Source organism: Erithacus rubecula, assembly GCF_903797595.1.
Source record: "Erithacus rubecula genome assembly, chromosome: 27".
NCBI classification, from domain to species: Eukaryota; Metazoa; Chordata; class Aves; order Passeriformes; family Muscicapidae; genus Erithacus; species Erithacus rubecula.
In genome coordinates this window covers 173,673-190,760 of record NC_136679.1, presented here as the reverse complement: position 1 = coordinate 190,760, position 17,088 = coordinate 173,673, and the positions used below count along the sequence as shown (strand labels likewise).

Genomic DNA, 17,088 nt, shown 5'->3' with positions numbered 1-17,088 from the left:
TGCAGGACCCCCTCCCCAGCAGCCCCCAGTACCGACAGCACGCTGGGACTGGACACCAACACACCGACACGGAGAGACACGGAATAATTTAACCCCCCGGGGCGGGGGGCGAGGGTTTGAGAGGGGGAACACGGCCTGGAGCGCTGCACCCCCTCCCCAATCCAAAGCTGCGAGCAGAGCACGGGGAGAAGAGCGGGGCTGGGCATGGGGAGGGGGCGCAGGAGGGAATGAGCTCCCCAAATTTTCACCCCGGGGGGAAAGCAGAGGGGTCCCAGCACCGAGGGGAGGGGGGCGAGCGAGTTCCGGGTGGTCCCAGAGTGGCTGGGGACGGGGACAGGGATAGGGACAGGGACAGGGACAAGGACAGGGACACAGGGACAGGGACACAGGGACAGGGACAGCGAGCGGAGTGTCTGCGCGGGGGGAAGGCACTCGGTGAGCCCAGCAGCATTTGGGGGAGCAGGGGGGGCACACTGGAAGCCCCCACAAGCGTGCAAGGCACGGGCGTGCAAGAGCCCCCCGGGCGAGCCGGGAGGGGCTGCGGAGCCAAAACCGGGGCGGCCGCGCCCGAGGGGACGGGGACAGGGAGAGATGCACTTGTGCAAAGTCACAGCGCCCCTCGCAGGGGTCCGGGGGGGGGACAGGGGGTCAGTAGTACTTGTCCGGCTCCTGCCACTTGGTCACCCAGAGCTTCTTGCGGCGGCGGGGCAGGAGCCCCCCGGGCTGGTAGCGCTGCTCCTGCCGGATCCGCACCGCGTGGTACTTGGGCATGATCCGGTAATAGCGGGTCCGCTGGAAAAAATCACACTGGGAAAGGGAAAGAGAGAACAGGGGGTCAGCGAGGGGCTGAGAGGGCCGGGGGGAAGGAGAGAGACCCCCGAGGCGGCGGAGAGCAGAGGCAAAGGGAGCGGCAGCGATCCTGGAGAGACCCCGGAGCCCTGCGGGGACCCTGCGGGACAGAGGAAGAGGAGGCTGAAGAGGAGGAAGACGCCGCCGCAGCCCGGCCCCTCGGGGCATTACCAGGCGGGGCCCGGGGGGCCGGGGGGGCACGGGGGTGCCCCCCGTTAGTAGTCATCCGTCAGCCGCTCGGTTTCCGACGGCTGGATCCGCATCTCCGCCTTCTGCCCCTTGGCCTCGTACATGGCCCGGGTGTTGGCCCGCCGGAAGAACCCGCACTGCAGGGAAGGGGACAGGGTCAGCGGGGCCGGGGACAGCGCCTGGGGGCGTCCTGGGCACCCCACACAGTGGGGGGGTCCTGCAGAACCAGCGACCCCCTCCTGGGTAAAAGGGGGGGCTTCAAGAACCTGGGGGTGTCCCCAGGGGGTCCCCCAGTCCCTGCAGCACAGCCGCAGGGAAGGAGATCCGCCCGTCCTTGGGGGCACAGCCCAACATGATTTGCACCCCAAGACGTGTCGGGAATGTCTCTGCTCCTCTTCCTCATCCCTCTGCAGCCGGGAATCTTCCTCCCGGGAGGGCACCTCCCACCTGGGGGACACCTGCCACCCCCGAGGGGCAATTCCAGCTGTGGGAACAATCATGTCCCAGCCGCGGGGACAATCACCCAGCTGTGGGGACAATCACTCAGCTGCGGGGACGATCTCCCAGCTGTGGGGACAATCACCCAGCTGTGGGGACGATCACCCAGCTGTGGGGACAATCACCCAGCTGTGGGGACAATCACCCAGCTGTGGGGACAATCACCCAGCTGCGGGGACAATCACCCAGCTGTGGGGACAATCATCTCCCAGCCGCGGGTCCCTCTCAGCCCTCGCCAGCCAGGGGGGAGCAGCCAGGGGTGACACGAGGTCTCAGCACAGTTCCTGCAGCCCCTCCTCCCCGGGGAGGGGATTTGGGGCCCCCTCACCTTCCAGAGGAGGAGGATGATGAGCCCCAGCAGCAGCAGCCCGGCGGCCACCGACACCAGCACCAGCCAGAGCGCGATCTCGGCCGGCTGCTCCTCCTGCAGCTCCGAGTCCACGTCCACCGAGAACTGCGCGGTGGGAAGGGGCTCGCTGGGGGCACGGGGCTCCAGCGCGGCCCCAGGCCCGCCCAGTTCGCCCCAGCTCGCCCCAGTAAGGGCTCCCCGGCCTGGCTCACCCGCACCGTGTGGTTCCTCATGGTGATGGTGGGCACCTGCGAGCGCAGGAACAGCGTGGCCGTGCCCGTCACCTTCACACGGTCAAAGTCCCGGAACTCCTGGGGACAGGGACACGGTGAGGGACAGGGACACGGTGAGGGACAGGGACACGGTGTGGGACAGGGACACGGTGTGGGACAGGGACAAAGGTGAGAGACAGGGACACGGTGTGGGACAGGGACACGGTGTGGGACAGGGACAAAGGTGAGAGACAGGGACACGGTGAGGGACAGGGACAAAGGTGAGAGACAGGGACACGGAGAGGGACAGGGACACGGTGAGGGACAGGGGACACGGTGAGGGACAGGGACACGGTGTGGGACAGGGACAAAGGTGAGAGACAGGGACACGGTGAGGGACAGGGACACGGTGAGGGACAGGGACACGGTGAGGGACAGGGGACACGGTGTGGGACAGAGACAAAGGTGAGAGACAGGGACACGGTGAGGGACAGGGACAAAGGTGAGAGACAGGGACACGGAGAGGGACAGGGACACGGTGAGGGACAGGGGACACGGTGAGGGACAGGGACACGGTGTGGGACAGGGACAAAGGTGAGAGACAGGGACACGGTGAGGGACAGGGACACGGTGAGGGACAGGGACACGGTGAGGGACAGGGGACACGGTGTGGGACAGAGACAAAGGTGAGGGACAGGGACACAGGTGAGGGACAGGGGACATGGTGAGGGACAGGGACATGGTGAGGGACAGGGGACACGGTGAGGGACAGGGACACAGTGAGGGACACACATGTATGAAGGAGGGGGAGGATGTAGATGATGGTGATGATGATGGGGGACGCAATGATGGAGGTGTGACACAGGTGACAATGGGGACATGCAGGCGTGGCTGCCAGCCCCCTGAGCACACTCTGTGCCCCATTTAAGCCCCCCAAGGGCTGGGGCAGCCCGAGCCCTGGCACTGACCTCGATGAAGGTGCTGTTCCAGACGCGGGCGCGGAGGCTGAAGCTGGAGGGGAGCTGCGTGTGCTGCAGGGGACACTCGAACCACACACAGCGCGCCGTGCCCGCCGAGCAGCTCTGGGGACACGGGGGCAGGGGGCAATAGCAGTGCCGCCCCCTGGTGGGCAAAACCAGCACTGCAGTGCCCCAAAAGTGCTGCACCCTTGTGGGCAAAACTGGCACTGCATCACCCCAAAAGTGCTGCACCCTTGTGGGCAAAACCGGCACTGCAGTGCCCCAAAAGTGCTGCCCCCTGGTGGGCAAAACCAGCACTGCAGTGCCCCAAAAGTGCTGCCCCCTGGTGGGCAAAACTGGCACTGCATCACCCCAAAAGTGCTGCACCCTTGTGGGCACAACTAGTATTGCAGTGTCCCAGAAATGCTGCACCCTTTTGGACAGAGCCTGGTACTGCAAAGCACCACCCTGGTACCTGGAAACTTTGGGGACAGTGACCTGCCGGACCCCCCTGAACCCCCTCACTCACCAGCACCGTCTCAGACCTTGGGCGTCGGCCGGTGGCCAAAGTGACCGGGGGCTCGCCCGGCTCGGAGGGCTCCAGCTCCCGTCTGTGCCGGGCTGCAGCCTGGTCCTGCAGCAGCTGAGGGGGGACACGAGCCCCATCAGAGCCTGGGACCCCCACGGTGGGGTAGGGACATGGCCCTGAGGGCACAGGAGACTCACGGTGAGGTTGAGGGGGTTGATGAGCCCCCCGGGGGGCTGACAGGTGTTGTTGCCGTTCACCAGGATCTCGGTGGGGTACAGGAGCCATTTTCCATTGGGGATCTCGTAGGGCCACTCAAAGCCCAGCAGGATTGTGCCCAGCGTGCCCAGGGACTCGCCTTTGGTGGTCACCTATGGGCAGGGCGAGAGATGGAGTCTGGAATTCCCAAATCCACTTCCCTCCCAAATTCCCAAATCCACTGGCCACACCCAGCTCACCTGGAAGTCAAAGGTGAGGGGGCTGCCCACGTCCTGCTCCTGTTTCATGGCCGACTCACCCACCACGGTCCCGCTGAAGTAGGACTGGATGTGGGAGGAGGCTCTGGGAACAGGATGGGGGACAGGGACAGTGTGAGGGGCACAGGGGACACCCCATTGCTGCCCCATTGCTGGGACACTGGGGGTGACACAGCCAGACTGGGGTGGGGGGAATGGAGGGGACACAGAGGTGCAGACGACACAGAGGTGCAGACGACACAGAGGGACCAGGGGACACAGGGGGACCAGGGGACACAGAGGGGGACCAGGGGACACAAGGGGGACCAGGGGACACTCACATGCTCAGCGAGGACTGGATGCTGTAATCCACCAGCAGCTTGGCCAGCACGGGCTGCAGGTCCTCCTGGGTGCTCTGCCTGCCAGGGGACCGGGGTTGGCATGTCCCCAATCCCAAAGGGACCCTCCCACCCCTGTCCCCCCCCTCCCACTCACGTGGACAGGTCCAGCCACACCAGCACCTCCCGTGTGTCCAGCGTGATCCCGATGGCTTCGAAGGTGATGGTCAGCTCTGCCTGCACACATTGGGGACAGGGAGCAGCTCAGCTGGACCCCACCTGCTGAGCCCCCCAGGAAGGTCCAGGGGGCAGCTGGGGGCAGTGGGGGACAGTGGGGGGACAGTGGGGGCAGCTCTCACCCTCTGGTTCCTCTTGAAGGGGTTTCCCAGCTCGCACAGCACCGTCTCCCCAAAGGTGCAGGCTCCGCTCTGGGGAGGACAAGCGGGTCAGGACCAGCCCAGGCGGCTCAGGGGGCCCAGGGGGTGGGTGGGTGCCCCGGGGGGGGTGGGTGGGTGCCCCAGGGGGTGCCCCGGGGGCAGGGGGCGCCCCGCACCGGGCGCACGGAGGAGGGCAGCAGGCCGGGGGGCGCGGTGACGTTCAGCAGCGCCTCGTGCGCGTCCTCCCCGTTCCAGGGCGCCGTGGGAATGTTGCTGATGTCGATGCTCAGGTGCAGCTTCCGCACGTCCCGGCTGTACTGCAGCACCTGGGTCCCGTTCAGCCTGAGGGGACAGGGGTCAGCCACCCGGGCAGGGCACCCAGGGGACAGGGGAACATCCAGGGGGACAGGGGGACACCCCAGGGGACAGGGGGACATCCCAGGGGACAGGGTGACACCCCAGGGGACAGAGGGACACCCCAGGGGACAGCGGGACACCCCAGGGTGACAGGGGGATGCCCCAGGGTGACAGGGGGATGCCCCAGGGGACAGGGGGATGTCCCAGGGGACAGGGGGACGCCCCAGGGGACAGGGGGACACCCCAGGGGACAGGGGGACGCCCCAGGGGGACGCAGCGCCGCTGTCACCTGGGCAGGGGCAGGTTCTGCTCGCTGAGGAAGCTGCTGTGCAACTGCAGGTTGCTGTAGCACTGGTTGTCGGAGCCACACTCCTTCTGGAACTCGATCTGCAGGGACAGGGATGTGTCCCCTCAGCCCCTGTCACCCCCCCGGGCCAGCCCAGGGGGTCCCAGCCCCACCTTGGTCTCGTTGTGGTGGGACTGGTCTTGGTTGAGCACGGGGAAGGCGTCCAGGGGGTGGGGGCCCAGCTGGAAGGTTCTGGGCCGCTCCAGCAGCGAGTAGTTCATGGAGAGCACGATGGGGTGCAGCTTGTCCCGGATGTTGTCCTGTGGAGTCACACAGAGACCCCCGTGGGACATCCCCCCAAAATCAGCTCCAGCCTCAGGCAGGGCTGGGAGCAGGGAGAGACCCCAGAGAGCCACAGGGAGAGAGGGAGGGAGAGGATGGAGGGAAGGATGGATGGGTGGATGAAAGGAGGGATGGAGGGAGGGATGGATAGATGGATGGATGGATGGGTGGAGGGATGGAGGGAGGGATGGGTGGAGGGATGGATGGATGGATGGATGGATGGATGGATGGATGGATGGATGGATGGATGGATGGATGGATGGATGGATGGGTGGAGGGATGGAGGGAGGGAGGGATGGGTGGAGGGATGGATGGATGGATGGATGGATGGATGGATGATGGATGGATGGATGGATGGATGGATGGATGGATGGAAGGATGGATGGATGGATGGATGGATGGATGGATGGAAGGATGGATGAAAGGAGGGATGGATGAAAGGAGGGATGGAGGGATGGATGGATGGATGGATGGATGGATGGATGGATGGATGGATGGATGGATGGATGGATGGAAGGATGGATGAAAGGAGGGATGGAGGGATGGATGGATGGATGGATGGATGGATGGATGGATGGATGGATGGATGGAAGGATGGATGAAAGGAGGGATGGAGGGATGGATGGATGGATGGATGGATGGATGGATGGATGGATGGATGGGTGGATGGGTGGATGGATGAAAGGAGGGATGAAGGGATGAGGGATGGATGGATGGGTGGAGGGATGGAGGGAGGGATGGGCTCTCACCAGCAGCAGCAGCTCGTGGGACTGGCAGCGGGTGTCGGGCATGGACAGGCGCCCGCTGTAGGTGGCAGATTGGGACCCCCAGAACTTGACCCTGGGCGGGTGCCGGTCCCTGTCGGCCTCCAGCGTGTACTGCAGGGCTGGGGGACAGCACAGCTGTGCAGCCCCCCAGGACGTGTCCCCATGTCCCCGTGTCACCCCCACCCTCGCCCCCACTCACTGATCCTCTCCTTGTAGCTGGGGTCCCCCGCGCTCTGGTTGTAGGAGAAGCACAGGGTCACCGTCATGCTGGGGGGACACAGAGGACAATGGGCTGAGCCAGGGGGCCACCAGCAGCCACGGGGACACCGGGGACACCGGGGACACCGGGGACAGGGCACTCACCAGGCCTTGGGCGTGCACTGGGCAGGATCCACCTTGCTGGGGGTGACGGTGAAGCTCTTGTCCAGGATGTTGATGACGGGACGGGCTCTGGGTGGGGAGTGGGATGGGGGTTTGGCTGAGCCCCCTGCCCGTGCCCACCCCAGGGGCAGCACCTTGTGCCCTGTCCGGCTGTACCTGAGCAGGACCACGCGCTCGCCCAGGCTGCCCACCAGCAGGTCGGGGTAGGAGTTGCCGTCCATGTCCAGCCCCCCACTCAGCGAGTAGCCGAAGGTGCGGACCCCGCCGGGGCCCAGCTCGGACCCGCTGATCACCTGGGGGGCGCGGGGGGCTCACCCGGCGCCCCCCGCCCCGGGGACTCGGGGTGCACTCACAGCACCCAGCCCGGACAGGGTGATGACTGGGGGAGTGTCTGGGGGGTGTTTCAGGGGTGTTTTGAGGGTGTTTCAGGGGGTGCTTTGGGGGTGTTTCAGCGGTGTTTTGGGGTCCCTCACCTGCCGGGGTCGCTGCTGCAGCCCCTCGGCGCTGCTGTGGTAGATGTAAACCTTGCCAGGCCCCTCGAAGGGAGCCCCCACTGCGATATCTGGGGGGGGGCAACAGCAGGGTCAGCCCCCCCAAAGCCCCCCCTGGCACCCCAAACCCAACCAGCCACACCCCCTTCCCGTGAGACCCCCGAGCAGGGAGGGAGCCACGCCCCCCAACCCTCTCCCGAGACCCCCCGCTCACCCTGGAAGCCGTCCTGGTTGATGTCCCCGGCGCTGGCCAGGGCGAAGCCGAAGCCAGAGTGGCTGGGGCCCGTCAGGACCAGGCTGGGGCGCTGCTGGAAGCCCCCAGCCTCATTCATGTACACGAACACGGCGCCCCCCACCTCCTGCTTCCGGTCGAAGTAGTGGGGGGCCCCCACCAGCAGGTCCTGCCAGCTGTGGGGACAGGGGGGCTGGGGGCTGGGGCTGGGGCATGGCCCCCTCCCCACAGCCCTGGTGTGGGGGGGATGCACCCAGAGATGTGATTGCCACCAAAAAGAAATTCCCGCACCAAAGCTGGGAGATGCTGGGGGAGGTGGGGGGTGATCCAGGTGAGACCCCCCACCCTCAGGAGCCACAGGAATCCCAGGTGCAGCCCCCTCCCCACAACCACAGGATGCTCCAGGTGAGACCCCATCCCCGGGAGCTGCGGGACGCCCCAGATGAATCCCCCTCCCCAGAGCCGGGGGTCGTGCCGCCTCCCCAGAGCCGGGGGTCACCGCCCCCTCCCCAGAGCCGGGGGTCGCCGCCCCCTCCCCAGAGCCGGGGGTCGCGCCTCTCACCCGTCGCTGTTGAGGTCGGCCAGGGCCAGGGCGCTGCCGAAGTAGGAGCCCACCTGCGGGCCGGGCAGCAGCAGGCGGGGGCTCAGCTCCTGGCGCGCCCCCCGGGCCAGCAGCAGCACCGCGCCCGTGTGCCGGTACCGGGGCGCGCCCGTCACCAGCGTCACCGCGTCCGGCTGCAGCACCGCGGGGCGAGCCTCGGATGAGTACCCTGGGGGCACGGCAGGGATCAGAGACCCCCGGGACCCCCGGGATGGATCAGAGACCCCCGGGATCGATCAGATACCCCCGGGATGGATCGGAGACCCCCGGGATGCGTCAGAGACCCCCGGGACTCCCGGGATGGATCAGAGACCCCCGGGATGGATCAGAGACCCCCGGGATGGATCAGAGATCCCCGGGATCCCTTCACATCCTCCATGAGCTCCCCCCAGTACCCCCACACCCCATAAATCCCGCTCTGGGTTCCTCGGGATGTCTTGGAACGGCTCACACCCTCCCTAAATGTCCCCAAGTGTCCCCAAGTGTCCCCCGTGCCTGTAACATCCACGCCCAAAACCCCCCGCCCCCAAAGCTCCTCCTCACCCCAAATCATCACCCCATATTCTCCCTCCATGCCCCTGGACACCCCAATGTCACCCCTGCCCCACTCTCACCACCCCCGGGGGGCTTCAAGCCCTTTAACACCCGCCCCCAACATTCCCCCTAAATCCTCCCCCTCACCCCAAACCCCTCCGGGCCCCCCCAAACCCCCCCGGGCCCCCCTCACCTATGTAGGTGTTGCCGTTCCTCTTGTTGGGGTAGGAGAAGTCGTACAGGTCCCAATTGTCCCTCTGGAGCATGTAATCAGTGCCTGCAGGGGTCGGGGGGTCGGGGGGGTCAGAGGGGGCCAGGGGGTCACCCCACTGCGGGGTGGGGTCCCACAGGGGCACTGGGGAAGGGGGAACAGGCACCCGGGCAGGGAGGTGTCCCCAAAGGGAACCCCCAGGCGTGGTGGCCAGAGGGGTGACCCCAGGGGTGGCAGGACCCCTGTGCCCGCCCAGCCCCCCCAGCCCACCCTGCCAGTTGTAGGCGCCGGGCGCCCCGAAGTAGACGATGTTGGCGCCGAAGCCGGCGCTGGCGCCCATCTGGCACATGCCCGTCTCCTCGCTGTCCGTGTTGGCGTTGCACATCTCGTTGTGGTACGTCTGCCACTCGTCCCCCAGGTCCAGCCCCAGGTCAGCCCCCCGCACGAAGCAGCGCCCGACCATGCGGCGCTGGGCCTCGGCCCCCGACCACAGCACGCGCGTGTAGCGGTGGGCACAGGCCTGGGGACAGGGGACACACAGGGACTGACCACTGGGACACAGAGGGGACACAGAGGGGACACACAGGGACTGACCACAGCACGCACGTGTAGCGGTGGGCGCAGGCCTGGGGGGACAGCAGGGACACTGAGGTTCAGGGCACACCCCAAGGGTGTGTAAGGAACTGGGATCTGGGATCTGGGCGTGTGAGGATCCAGGATTCGGGATCTGGGTGTGTGAGGGATTGGGATCTGGGATCTGGGTGTGTGAGGATCTGGGATCTGGGCGTGTGAGGATCCAGGATTCGGGGTCTGGCCGTGCAGGCCCCCAGACTCACCAGGACCCTCCCCGGCGGCTGCCGCTGGCTGGCCACGGTCACCCCCAGCCACATGTCCTCAATGATGGCCTTGTCCGGCTCATCTGCGGGGGCACAGCCGGCCTGAGAGGGGGTCCCCGCTGCCGGGGGCAGTCTGGGGGCCGCGCCCCCGAGGGGTCACCCACCCTTGACGTCGATGGGCAGGCGCTGGCAGTCGCGGGCGGCGGCGCTCAGGGGACAGGCGTACACGGCCCCCGTGCGCGTCCCGTTCGCCGGCTCCCGGTCCCGGGGGGCCCCCACCAGCAGCCTGGGGGGGAGATGGGGGTGATGGGGGAGCAGGTACAACCCCCCAGACCAGCTCAGTTTGGGGTGCCCTGCGGAGGGGAGATTGGGGGACACTGGAGCTGCTTCCCCAGAGTTTGTCACAGCCTGACACCTCCAAATATGGGGGCAGAGCAGGGAGGGGACACAGGGACCCCCAATGGTCTCATTGCTCCTTCCCAGACCCCATCCCAGCCCGGCTGAGCCCCATCTCTGTGCATGGGGGGTGGAGGAGGGGTGACAGTGACCCCCCCAGCCTGAGCTGCAGCGGGTCCGGCACCAGCAGGGGACAGAACCCCCGGGAATGGGGAGGGGGGCTGGGATGGACACCCCTAATTCGGGATGGACACCCCTAATTTGGGATGGACACCCCTAATTTGGGATGGACACCCCTGATCCGGGATGAACACCCCTAATTTGGGATGGACACCCCTAATTTGGGATGGACACCCCTAATTTGGGATGGACATCCCTGATCCGGGATGGACACTCCCCACCCCGGGGGGCTCTCGGGCTGTCCCAGCCCCGCAGCTCCTCCCGGGGTGGGTGACATCCCCCAGGAAGGGCAGGGCTGGCCCGGCTGTGGGGGGACATCGCCATTCCAGGCTGGATGTGCCCGCCCAGCTCCTCCAGGTGATGCTGAAGGGACCCCCGCCCACCCAAGGGACCCCAAGCGAGGCCCCGCGGGCCTGGCACGGGGAGCTGGCATGGCCGGAGGGCTCCGGAAGGGCCAGGCTTTCCGCTGGGAAGTCCCTCGGGAGCGCGGGGACAATGGCGTGGAGGTGGCCGTGCTGGGGAGGAAGTGCCGGGCCCTGGCTGCGGGACATGGGGGGGACACGGGGGGACATGGCACCGGGACACGGACACAGGGGGGACACGGCACCCGGGACACGGGGGGACATGGCACCGGGACACGGACACGGGGCGGGACACGGGGGGGACACGGGGGGACATGGCACCGGGGACACGGGGGGACATGGCAGCCGGGACATGGAGGAGACACAGAGGTGACAGCACCCAGAGCACTGATGGAACGCGCTGTCCAGTCCCCAGCAGGGCCACCAGCGAGGCCAGAGCCGGGTCCCCGCTGTCCCCGGGGCGGTGCTGGGTCCCCGCTGTCCCGAGGTCAGCCCCGGGTCCCCGCTGTCCCCGGGCCAGCCCCGGGTCCCCGCTGTCCCCGGGGCGGTGCCGGGTCCCCGCTGTCCCCGGGCCAGCCCCGGGTCCCCGCTGTCCCCGGGTCAGCCCCGGGTCCCCGCTGTCCCCGGGGCAGAGCCGGGTCCCCGCTGTCCCCGGGCCAGCCCCGGGTCCCCGCTGTCCCCGGGGCGGGCAGGGAGTGGCGGGATGAGCAATCCGGGCCCGGCAGCGCGGGCACGTCCGGGCGGGCCGGGCGCTGACTCAAAGCCCGGGCGGAGCGGGAGGAATGCGGGGCCCCGGGCAGCCCCCGCCCCGGCACGCCGGGACCCCCCCGGGGGGCTGAGTCAGGTGGGGGGGGTTGGCAGCGATCACCCCAAATGGGGGCTGCCGGGGGGGGGGGTGGATGCCAGGATGGGGTGCCGGGAAGGGAAGGAGGGCGGTGATGACGGCTCGTGGCTCTGCCAGCTCGGCACGAAGGAATTCGCACCCCCAGCTCAAGGGGGGCACGAGGGGCACGGCTGTCCCCTCTCACCGGGGGGGGAAGTGACTCGGATCTGGGGGGGTCCTGCCCTCCACCCCGGATCCCAGCGGGACCTGCAGCCCCCCTGGGTTGCCCCCAGGCTCGTGCCGCTCTTTGACCATCTCGAGCAAACCCCAGCTCCCCGTCCCCCCACGCCGGTGGGACCAGCTCCACAAACTGGTCCCGGCTCCCCCAGAATGCCGGGGGCCTCACTCGGCTGGGGGACGCCCCCAGGGTTGCCCCCAGGCTCCCCCGGTGGTCCCGGCCCAGCCGCGGGTCCCGGGGGCGGGGGGGAGCCCACCCAAGCCAAGCAGCTCCGGCATCCCTCGGCTGCCTCCAGCCAAGATTCCCGGCACGGCAGCCCACCCGCAGCTCCGGGGAAGGGGGGCTGCGGGACGCGGAGCCCGCCCAGAGCAGGGGGGACACCCGGGGAGCGTCCCCCAGCCGGGAGAAAGCCGCGTGCCCCCGGGATTCTGGGGGGGCCGGACCGGTCTGGGGGGGCCGGGGATGTTTGAGATGGTCAAAGAGCGGCGCGAGGGGGAGGCCGGCGAGGGAGGGAAGCAGGAATGCGAGGCCGTGCTCTGTCCTAATCCGCCCTGGCAGACGGGGGGGGCTGGATGGGAGCGCTGGCTGAGCTGGGACGGGGGGGCTGTGGGAGGGTCCGGACACCAGGACCCCAAAACTGCGGTGGGAGAGGCGAGAATCCCACCCGGACACCTCAGGTCTGGAACAAGGGGAGGGGGGGTCGTGCACCCTCCCCAGAGACCCCCAGAGCCCCCTCCCCGGGGAACAGCGAGGGGGGCTCCTCACCCATCTCCCACCAGGAGGCTGGGGGGGATGAGGGGGGGATTCTCCAGAGTCACCCCCAGTCTGGGGGTGCCATGGGGGTCCCTGAGCGGGGAAATCCAGCCGTGCCCCTCTGGGAGGAGCCGGGAGAGGGAGCGACGGCTCCTGGAGGGATGGAGGGATGGAGGGATGGATGGATGGATGGATGGATGGATGGATGGATGGATGGATGGACGGACGGACGGCCCCACATCCGTCCTTCCGAGCAGCCGCGGCCCCGCAGGACCCCGGCGGGTCCGAGCCAAGGCAGGGGGAGCTGAGCCAGCTCCAATCCGCACCAGCCCAGCCCGGGGGAGGAGAGGCAAGGCCGGGAACGCCGCCAGCAGAGCAGAGCGCTCTCCTCAGCCGCCAGCTGGAATCAGGAAGACCCTCGAGCCCCGGGCAGAGCCCCAAATCCCACAGGGATGCAGATGTGGGCGCTGCCTCCCCCATGGCTGCAGATTTTAGAGGAATAGAGGAGAATCTTCATCCTTCCCGCAGCGGATCTACCGTGCCTCAGTTTCCCCAGGTCACCCAGGAACCCACCTGGGCCGGACCGAGCGGCCCCACCCGAGCCAAAGCCGGACACGGGCGGCCCGAGGAGCTCCCCTAATCTGGGCTGGGCTGATAAGAGCCCCGCTCCGAGCCCGCGCTCACCTGGCCGGGGAGGAGAGAGCAAACAAAACCTTTGCAATGGGCACAGCCCCGCGGGGGGGGGGGAACGGGGGGCCCGGGGGGAACGGGGGCGCTCCGGCATCGCCCCGGCCCCGCCGTGCCCGCCCGGAATTCGGGAATGCCCCGGAGCATCCCCCCGGGCAGGGCAGGAGCCAGCCCCCTCCCCAAAAAAAAGCAGGGGACGCCCACTCCCTCCCTCCCTCCCTCCCGCGCGCAATCGGGGGGGCGGTGGCGGGAAATGTCCCTTTCCTGTGCCCACCCTGCACCTGCGAGCAGAGGGCACCGCGGCTTCGTCCGGCACCGGGAGGGGTCCGGGGGGGCTCCGACACCCCGAAACTGGGGACACCCCGAAACTGGGGACACCTCAAAACGCGGGACACCCCGAACGGGGACACCCCGAAACTGGGGACACCCCAAACTGGGGACACCCCGAAACTGGGGACACCCCGAAACTGGGGACACCCCAAACTGGGGACACCTCAAAACGCGGGACACCCCGAACGGGGACACCTCAAACTGGGGACACCTCAAAACGCGGGACACCCCAAACTGGGGACACCTCAAAACGCGGGACACCCCGAACTGGGGACACCCCGAATGGGGACACCCCGAACTGGGGACATCCCGAAACTGGGGACACCCCGAACGGGGACACCCCGAAACTGGGGACACCCCGAACTGGGGACATCCCGAACGGGGACACCCCGAACTGGGAACACCTCAAAACTGGGGACACCCCGAACGGGGACACTTCAAAACGCGGGACACCCCGAACGGGGACACCCCGAACGGGGACACCCCGAAACTGGGGACACCCCGAACTGGGGACTCCCCGATGCACGGAGAGCACCCCGCGCAGTTCCCGCCCGTGCGGAAGCGCAGCGGAGGCTCCCGCGGAACGGGGCGCGAATTCCCGGGGGGGTTCTGGCTCCGAGGCCTCTCCCCCCCCGCCGGGACACGCCGGGACACGCGGGGGAGTGGCGGGTCCCCGTCACAGCCCCCCAAAATCCCCCCCAGGGCCGTTCCCGGGAGGACACGGGGCGATCTGTGGCAGCGGAGCGGGCAGGACCGGGCTGTGCGTGGGGGTCCCGCGGGCGGGGGGGGGTCCCGCGCCCCCCCAGCTGCTCCGCAGGGATCGGGATCGGCTCCGCTCCCTCCCGCACAGGAGCAACAACAACTCCCCATCCCACGGCGGGGCCGGCCCCAAATGCATCCCTGGAATGCGGAGCGGCACATGCCTGCACCAGCAGCTGCCGCCGGCCCCCCCGGGAAAAACGGGAACCCCGGGGGTCTCCCAAAGACCCCCCCCACGAGCTGGGAGAGCCGCGGGGAGCAGATCCAGCCAAAATCTGCGCCCGTGAGGGGGACAAAGCCAGGAGTTGTGTCCGGCACGGACGGGAATTCCCGGGACAGGGATTTGGGGACAGGGACTGGGGACAGGGATTGGGGACAGGGACTGGGGGGCGGTCCGGTGGGGCGGGGGGCACACAGCGGGGGGATGGCACGGGGTCTGCCCCGGCTGAAAAGGGTTTTTGTTGGGCTGTGCCCGGCAGCAGGAACCACAGTCCAACAGGTTCGGCGGGAACCGGGGGGGGCTCGGGGGGGGCTCCCGCTGGGGGTCGGCGCCGGCCGGGACCGCCCCCCCGCCTCCCGGAGGGGCTGTGGGGCTCCGAGCCCACCGGGGTGGGGGGGGCACAAGGGGTGTCCCACGCTGCTGCCAGACACCCCCAGGGAATGAGGAGGGCGTCAGGGTGGGACCCCCAGCCATGGGACCCCGCCAAAAGCGGGGTGCGGGAAAGCTGCGATTAGGGGAGACCCCGCCGAGGATCAACTGCGGAGCGGGGACCCCCCTCACCTGGCACCCCCACCCCCCTCCAGGTGCGCCCCCGCCCCCACAGCAGCGGCGCGGGCTCGGGACCTTTGCCCTGACACAGAACAGGGACCCCCCCCCTCAGAGGGACCCCCAAAACCCAGAGGGACCCCAAATACTCACGGGGGACCCCAAATACTCACGGGGGACTCCCCGCCCCTCTCCGTTCCACAGGGACCCCTCCCCACGTGGGACCCCCCGCTCCACGGGCACCACTCCGCACCCCACTCCCACCGGGGACCCCCCATTTCCCGCGACCCCCCGCTCGCAGGTAAAGCGCTGTCTCACTCCGCTCCGCCTCACGGAGCTCCCGACCACCGGGGACCCCCCGCACCCCTACGGGGGACCCCTCCCCATTGTCCCCCCCACAGGTGACCCTTCCCTCGCTACGGGGACCCCAACCACGCCCCCCCCCCCATCAGAGGGGCATCGCCCCCGCTCCCCCCGCGCTCACAGGCTCCGCTCCGTCTCCCGGTGCAGCGCTACCGAGAAGCCGAACAAGGCTCCGGCGGGGCCCTCCTTGAGCACGGGGAAGGTGCGGTCCAGGTTGAAGGCGGCGGCGGCTCCGAGCAGCACCGGGCCGAGCGCCAGCAGCACCGGAACCGGGCCGAGCCCCGGAGCCGGGCCGAGCCCCGGCAGCGGCCGCCGGTGCATCGCCATGACCCGCACCGGCCGCCGTAGCCGCAGCCGTGCCTCCGCACCGGGCCCGGTGCGCGGGGAGGGGCGGGGCCGGGCGGGGCCGGGGCGGGGCCGGGGCGGGGCCGCGCCGCTTCCGGACACGCCCCTTAAAGGGGCCGCACACCCCGCTGTGCGTTCCAGGCACCTGCGTGCGTGCGCAGGTGTGCGGGGAGGGAGGGGACAGCGCAGGTGTGTCACCCGTGCTGGGGGGATGGCGGCCCCTCAGACCCCTCCCACTGCGAGACCCCCGCCCCCACACCCCCCCGGGACAGCTCCCCCCAATCGCCCCGGTGTAGGACCCCCCCTACCTGGCACCTCAATGGGATGCGACTCCCCCCAGGATGAGACCCCAAAATTAGGACCCCTCATGGGTTGAGACCCCCCCCCCCCCCACCATGAGATGTCCCTGCGCCGTGGGACAGTCGCGCCCTCGCGGTGACAGCGGCGGGGACACCGCGGTGGCCGCAGCGGCATCGCCACTTCCCAGCCGGGGGTGGCGACCGTGGCGAAGGTCACCGGGAGCCACCGCGCCGCTCCCACCCGTGCCGGGAAATCCGGGGCTGGCCTGGGCTGGGGGGGCTGCAGGATGTCCTGTGTCCCCCGCCCCGCGTGTCCCCGTGTCCCTGTGCCGCTGTGTCACTGGAAACAGTGACGGCAGCCGGGACACCGCGGGCAGCGCTGCTGGCCGTGGCACCCGGCCCTGGCACAGCGACCTTCCTGTCCCCTGTCCCCATCCCCTGTCCCCATTCCCTGTCCCCATTCCCTGTCCCCAGTCCCGTCCCCACGCCCCGGACCCGCCTCGCGTGGCCCTGGTGACACCAGTGACCTCACCCCGCGGTGTCATTGCCCCCAAAGGCCGCGAGGTGGCGCCATTGGCCCAAAGATGCTCTGGGGGGATGGAGACGATCGGGGACCCCCCCCCCCGAGCTGTGGCAGGGCTGGGGGTACACGCGGGGACCCCCGGGGCACTGCCGGGCCCCGGGACACCTCCAGCCCGGGGGGTGACACGGGGGGACACCTCCAGCCTTTTTGGGGAACATAGGGAAGAAACCCCTCAGCCTTGGGGGGTCATGGGGGGACCCCGGCCCTGTGGGGTGCTGACCGGACCCTGAGCTCAGCCCTGCCCGTGAATCCCCCCAGAGACCCCCGGGCGCCCCAGAACAGCGATCTCTGTCCCCCCCTCACTGCCCCAGTTCCCCCAGATTGCCCCCCCAGTCCCTCCCCATCCATGATCTCCCGGATTTGGGGTTCCACAGCCCCTGGCAGCTCCAGAGCTCGCAGTCCCGGCCCGGCTGG

General features: G+C 68.9%; 1 protein-coding gene across 3 annotated transcripts; it reads right to left on the bottom strand.

Annotated features, from left to right (window-relative positions):
- Positions 1-530: 530 nt before the first annotated feature.
- On the bottom strand, positions 531-15,856 carry ITGA3 (integrin subunit alpha 3). 3 transcript variants are annotated; one of them, XM_079327744.1, is made up of 26 exons: positions 15,569-15,856; positions 9,955-10,076; positions 9,791-9,873; positions 9,225-9,474; positions 8,937-9,020; positions 8,171-8,378; positions 7,591-7,784; positions 7,359-7,447; positions 7,042-7,178; positions 6,868-6,954; positions 6,704-6,771; positions 6,487-6,623; positions 5,569-5,715; positions 5,399-5,496; positions 4,929-5,094; positions 4,735-4,803; positions 4,533-4,612; positions 4,379-4,456; positions 4,041-4,143; positions 3,783-3,953; positions 3,586-3,699; positions 3,066-3,179; positions 2,098-2,196; positions 1,865-1,990; positions 1,021-1,175; positions 671-807 (listed from the first exon to the last, which is right to left on the bottom strand). In XM_079327744.1, the coding sequence occupies exons 1-25, from the start codon at positions 15,772-15,774 to the stop codon at positions 1,065-1,067; spliced, it is 3,141 nt and encodes a 1,046-aa protein (XP_079183870.1). In that variant the 5' UTR covers positions 15,775-15,856; the 3' UTR covers positions 671-807; positions 1,021-1,064. The 3 variants fall into 3 exon arrangements, with proteins under 3 accessions (XP_079183869.1, XP_079183868.1, XP_079183870.1); XM_079327743.1 differs by lacking the exon at positions 1,021-1,175 and having other exon boundaries at positions 531-807; positions 5,399-5,493; positions 5,566-5,715; XM_079327742.1 differs by lacking the exon at positions 1,021-1,175 and having other exon boundaries at positions 531-807.
- Positions 15,857-17,088: the final 1,232 nt, after the last annotated feature.

Coding starts and splice junctions, on each gene's coding strand:
- ITGA3 (XM_079327743.1), bottom strand. CDS start 15,774: ATGGCGATGCACCGGCGGCCGCTGCCGGGGCTCGGCCCGGCTCCGGGG. Junction 10,077..15,568: donor CGGGAGACGGAGCGGAGCCT/GTGAGCGCGGGG, acceptor TCTCCCCCCCAG/GCTGCTGGTGGGGGCCCCCC. Junction 5,095..5,398: donor CAGAACCTGCCCCTGCCCAG/GTGACAGCGGCG, acceptor CTGTCCCCTCAG/GCTGAACGGGACCCAGGTGC.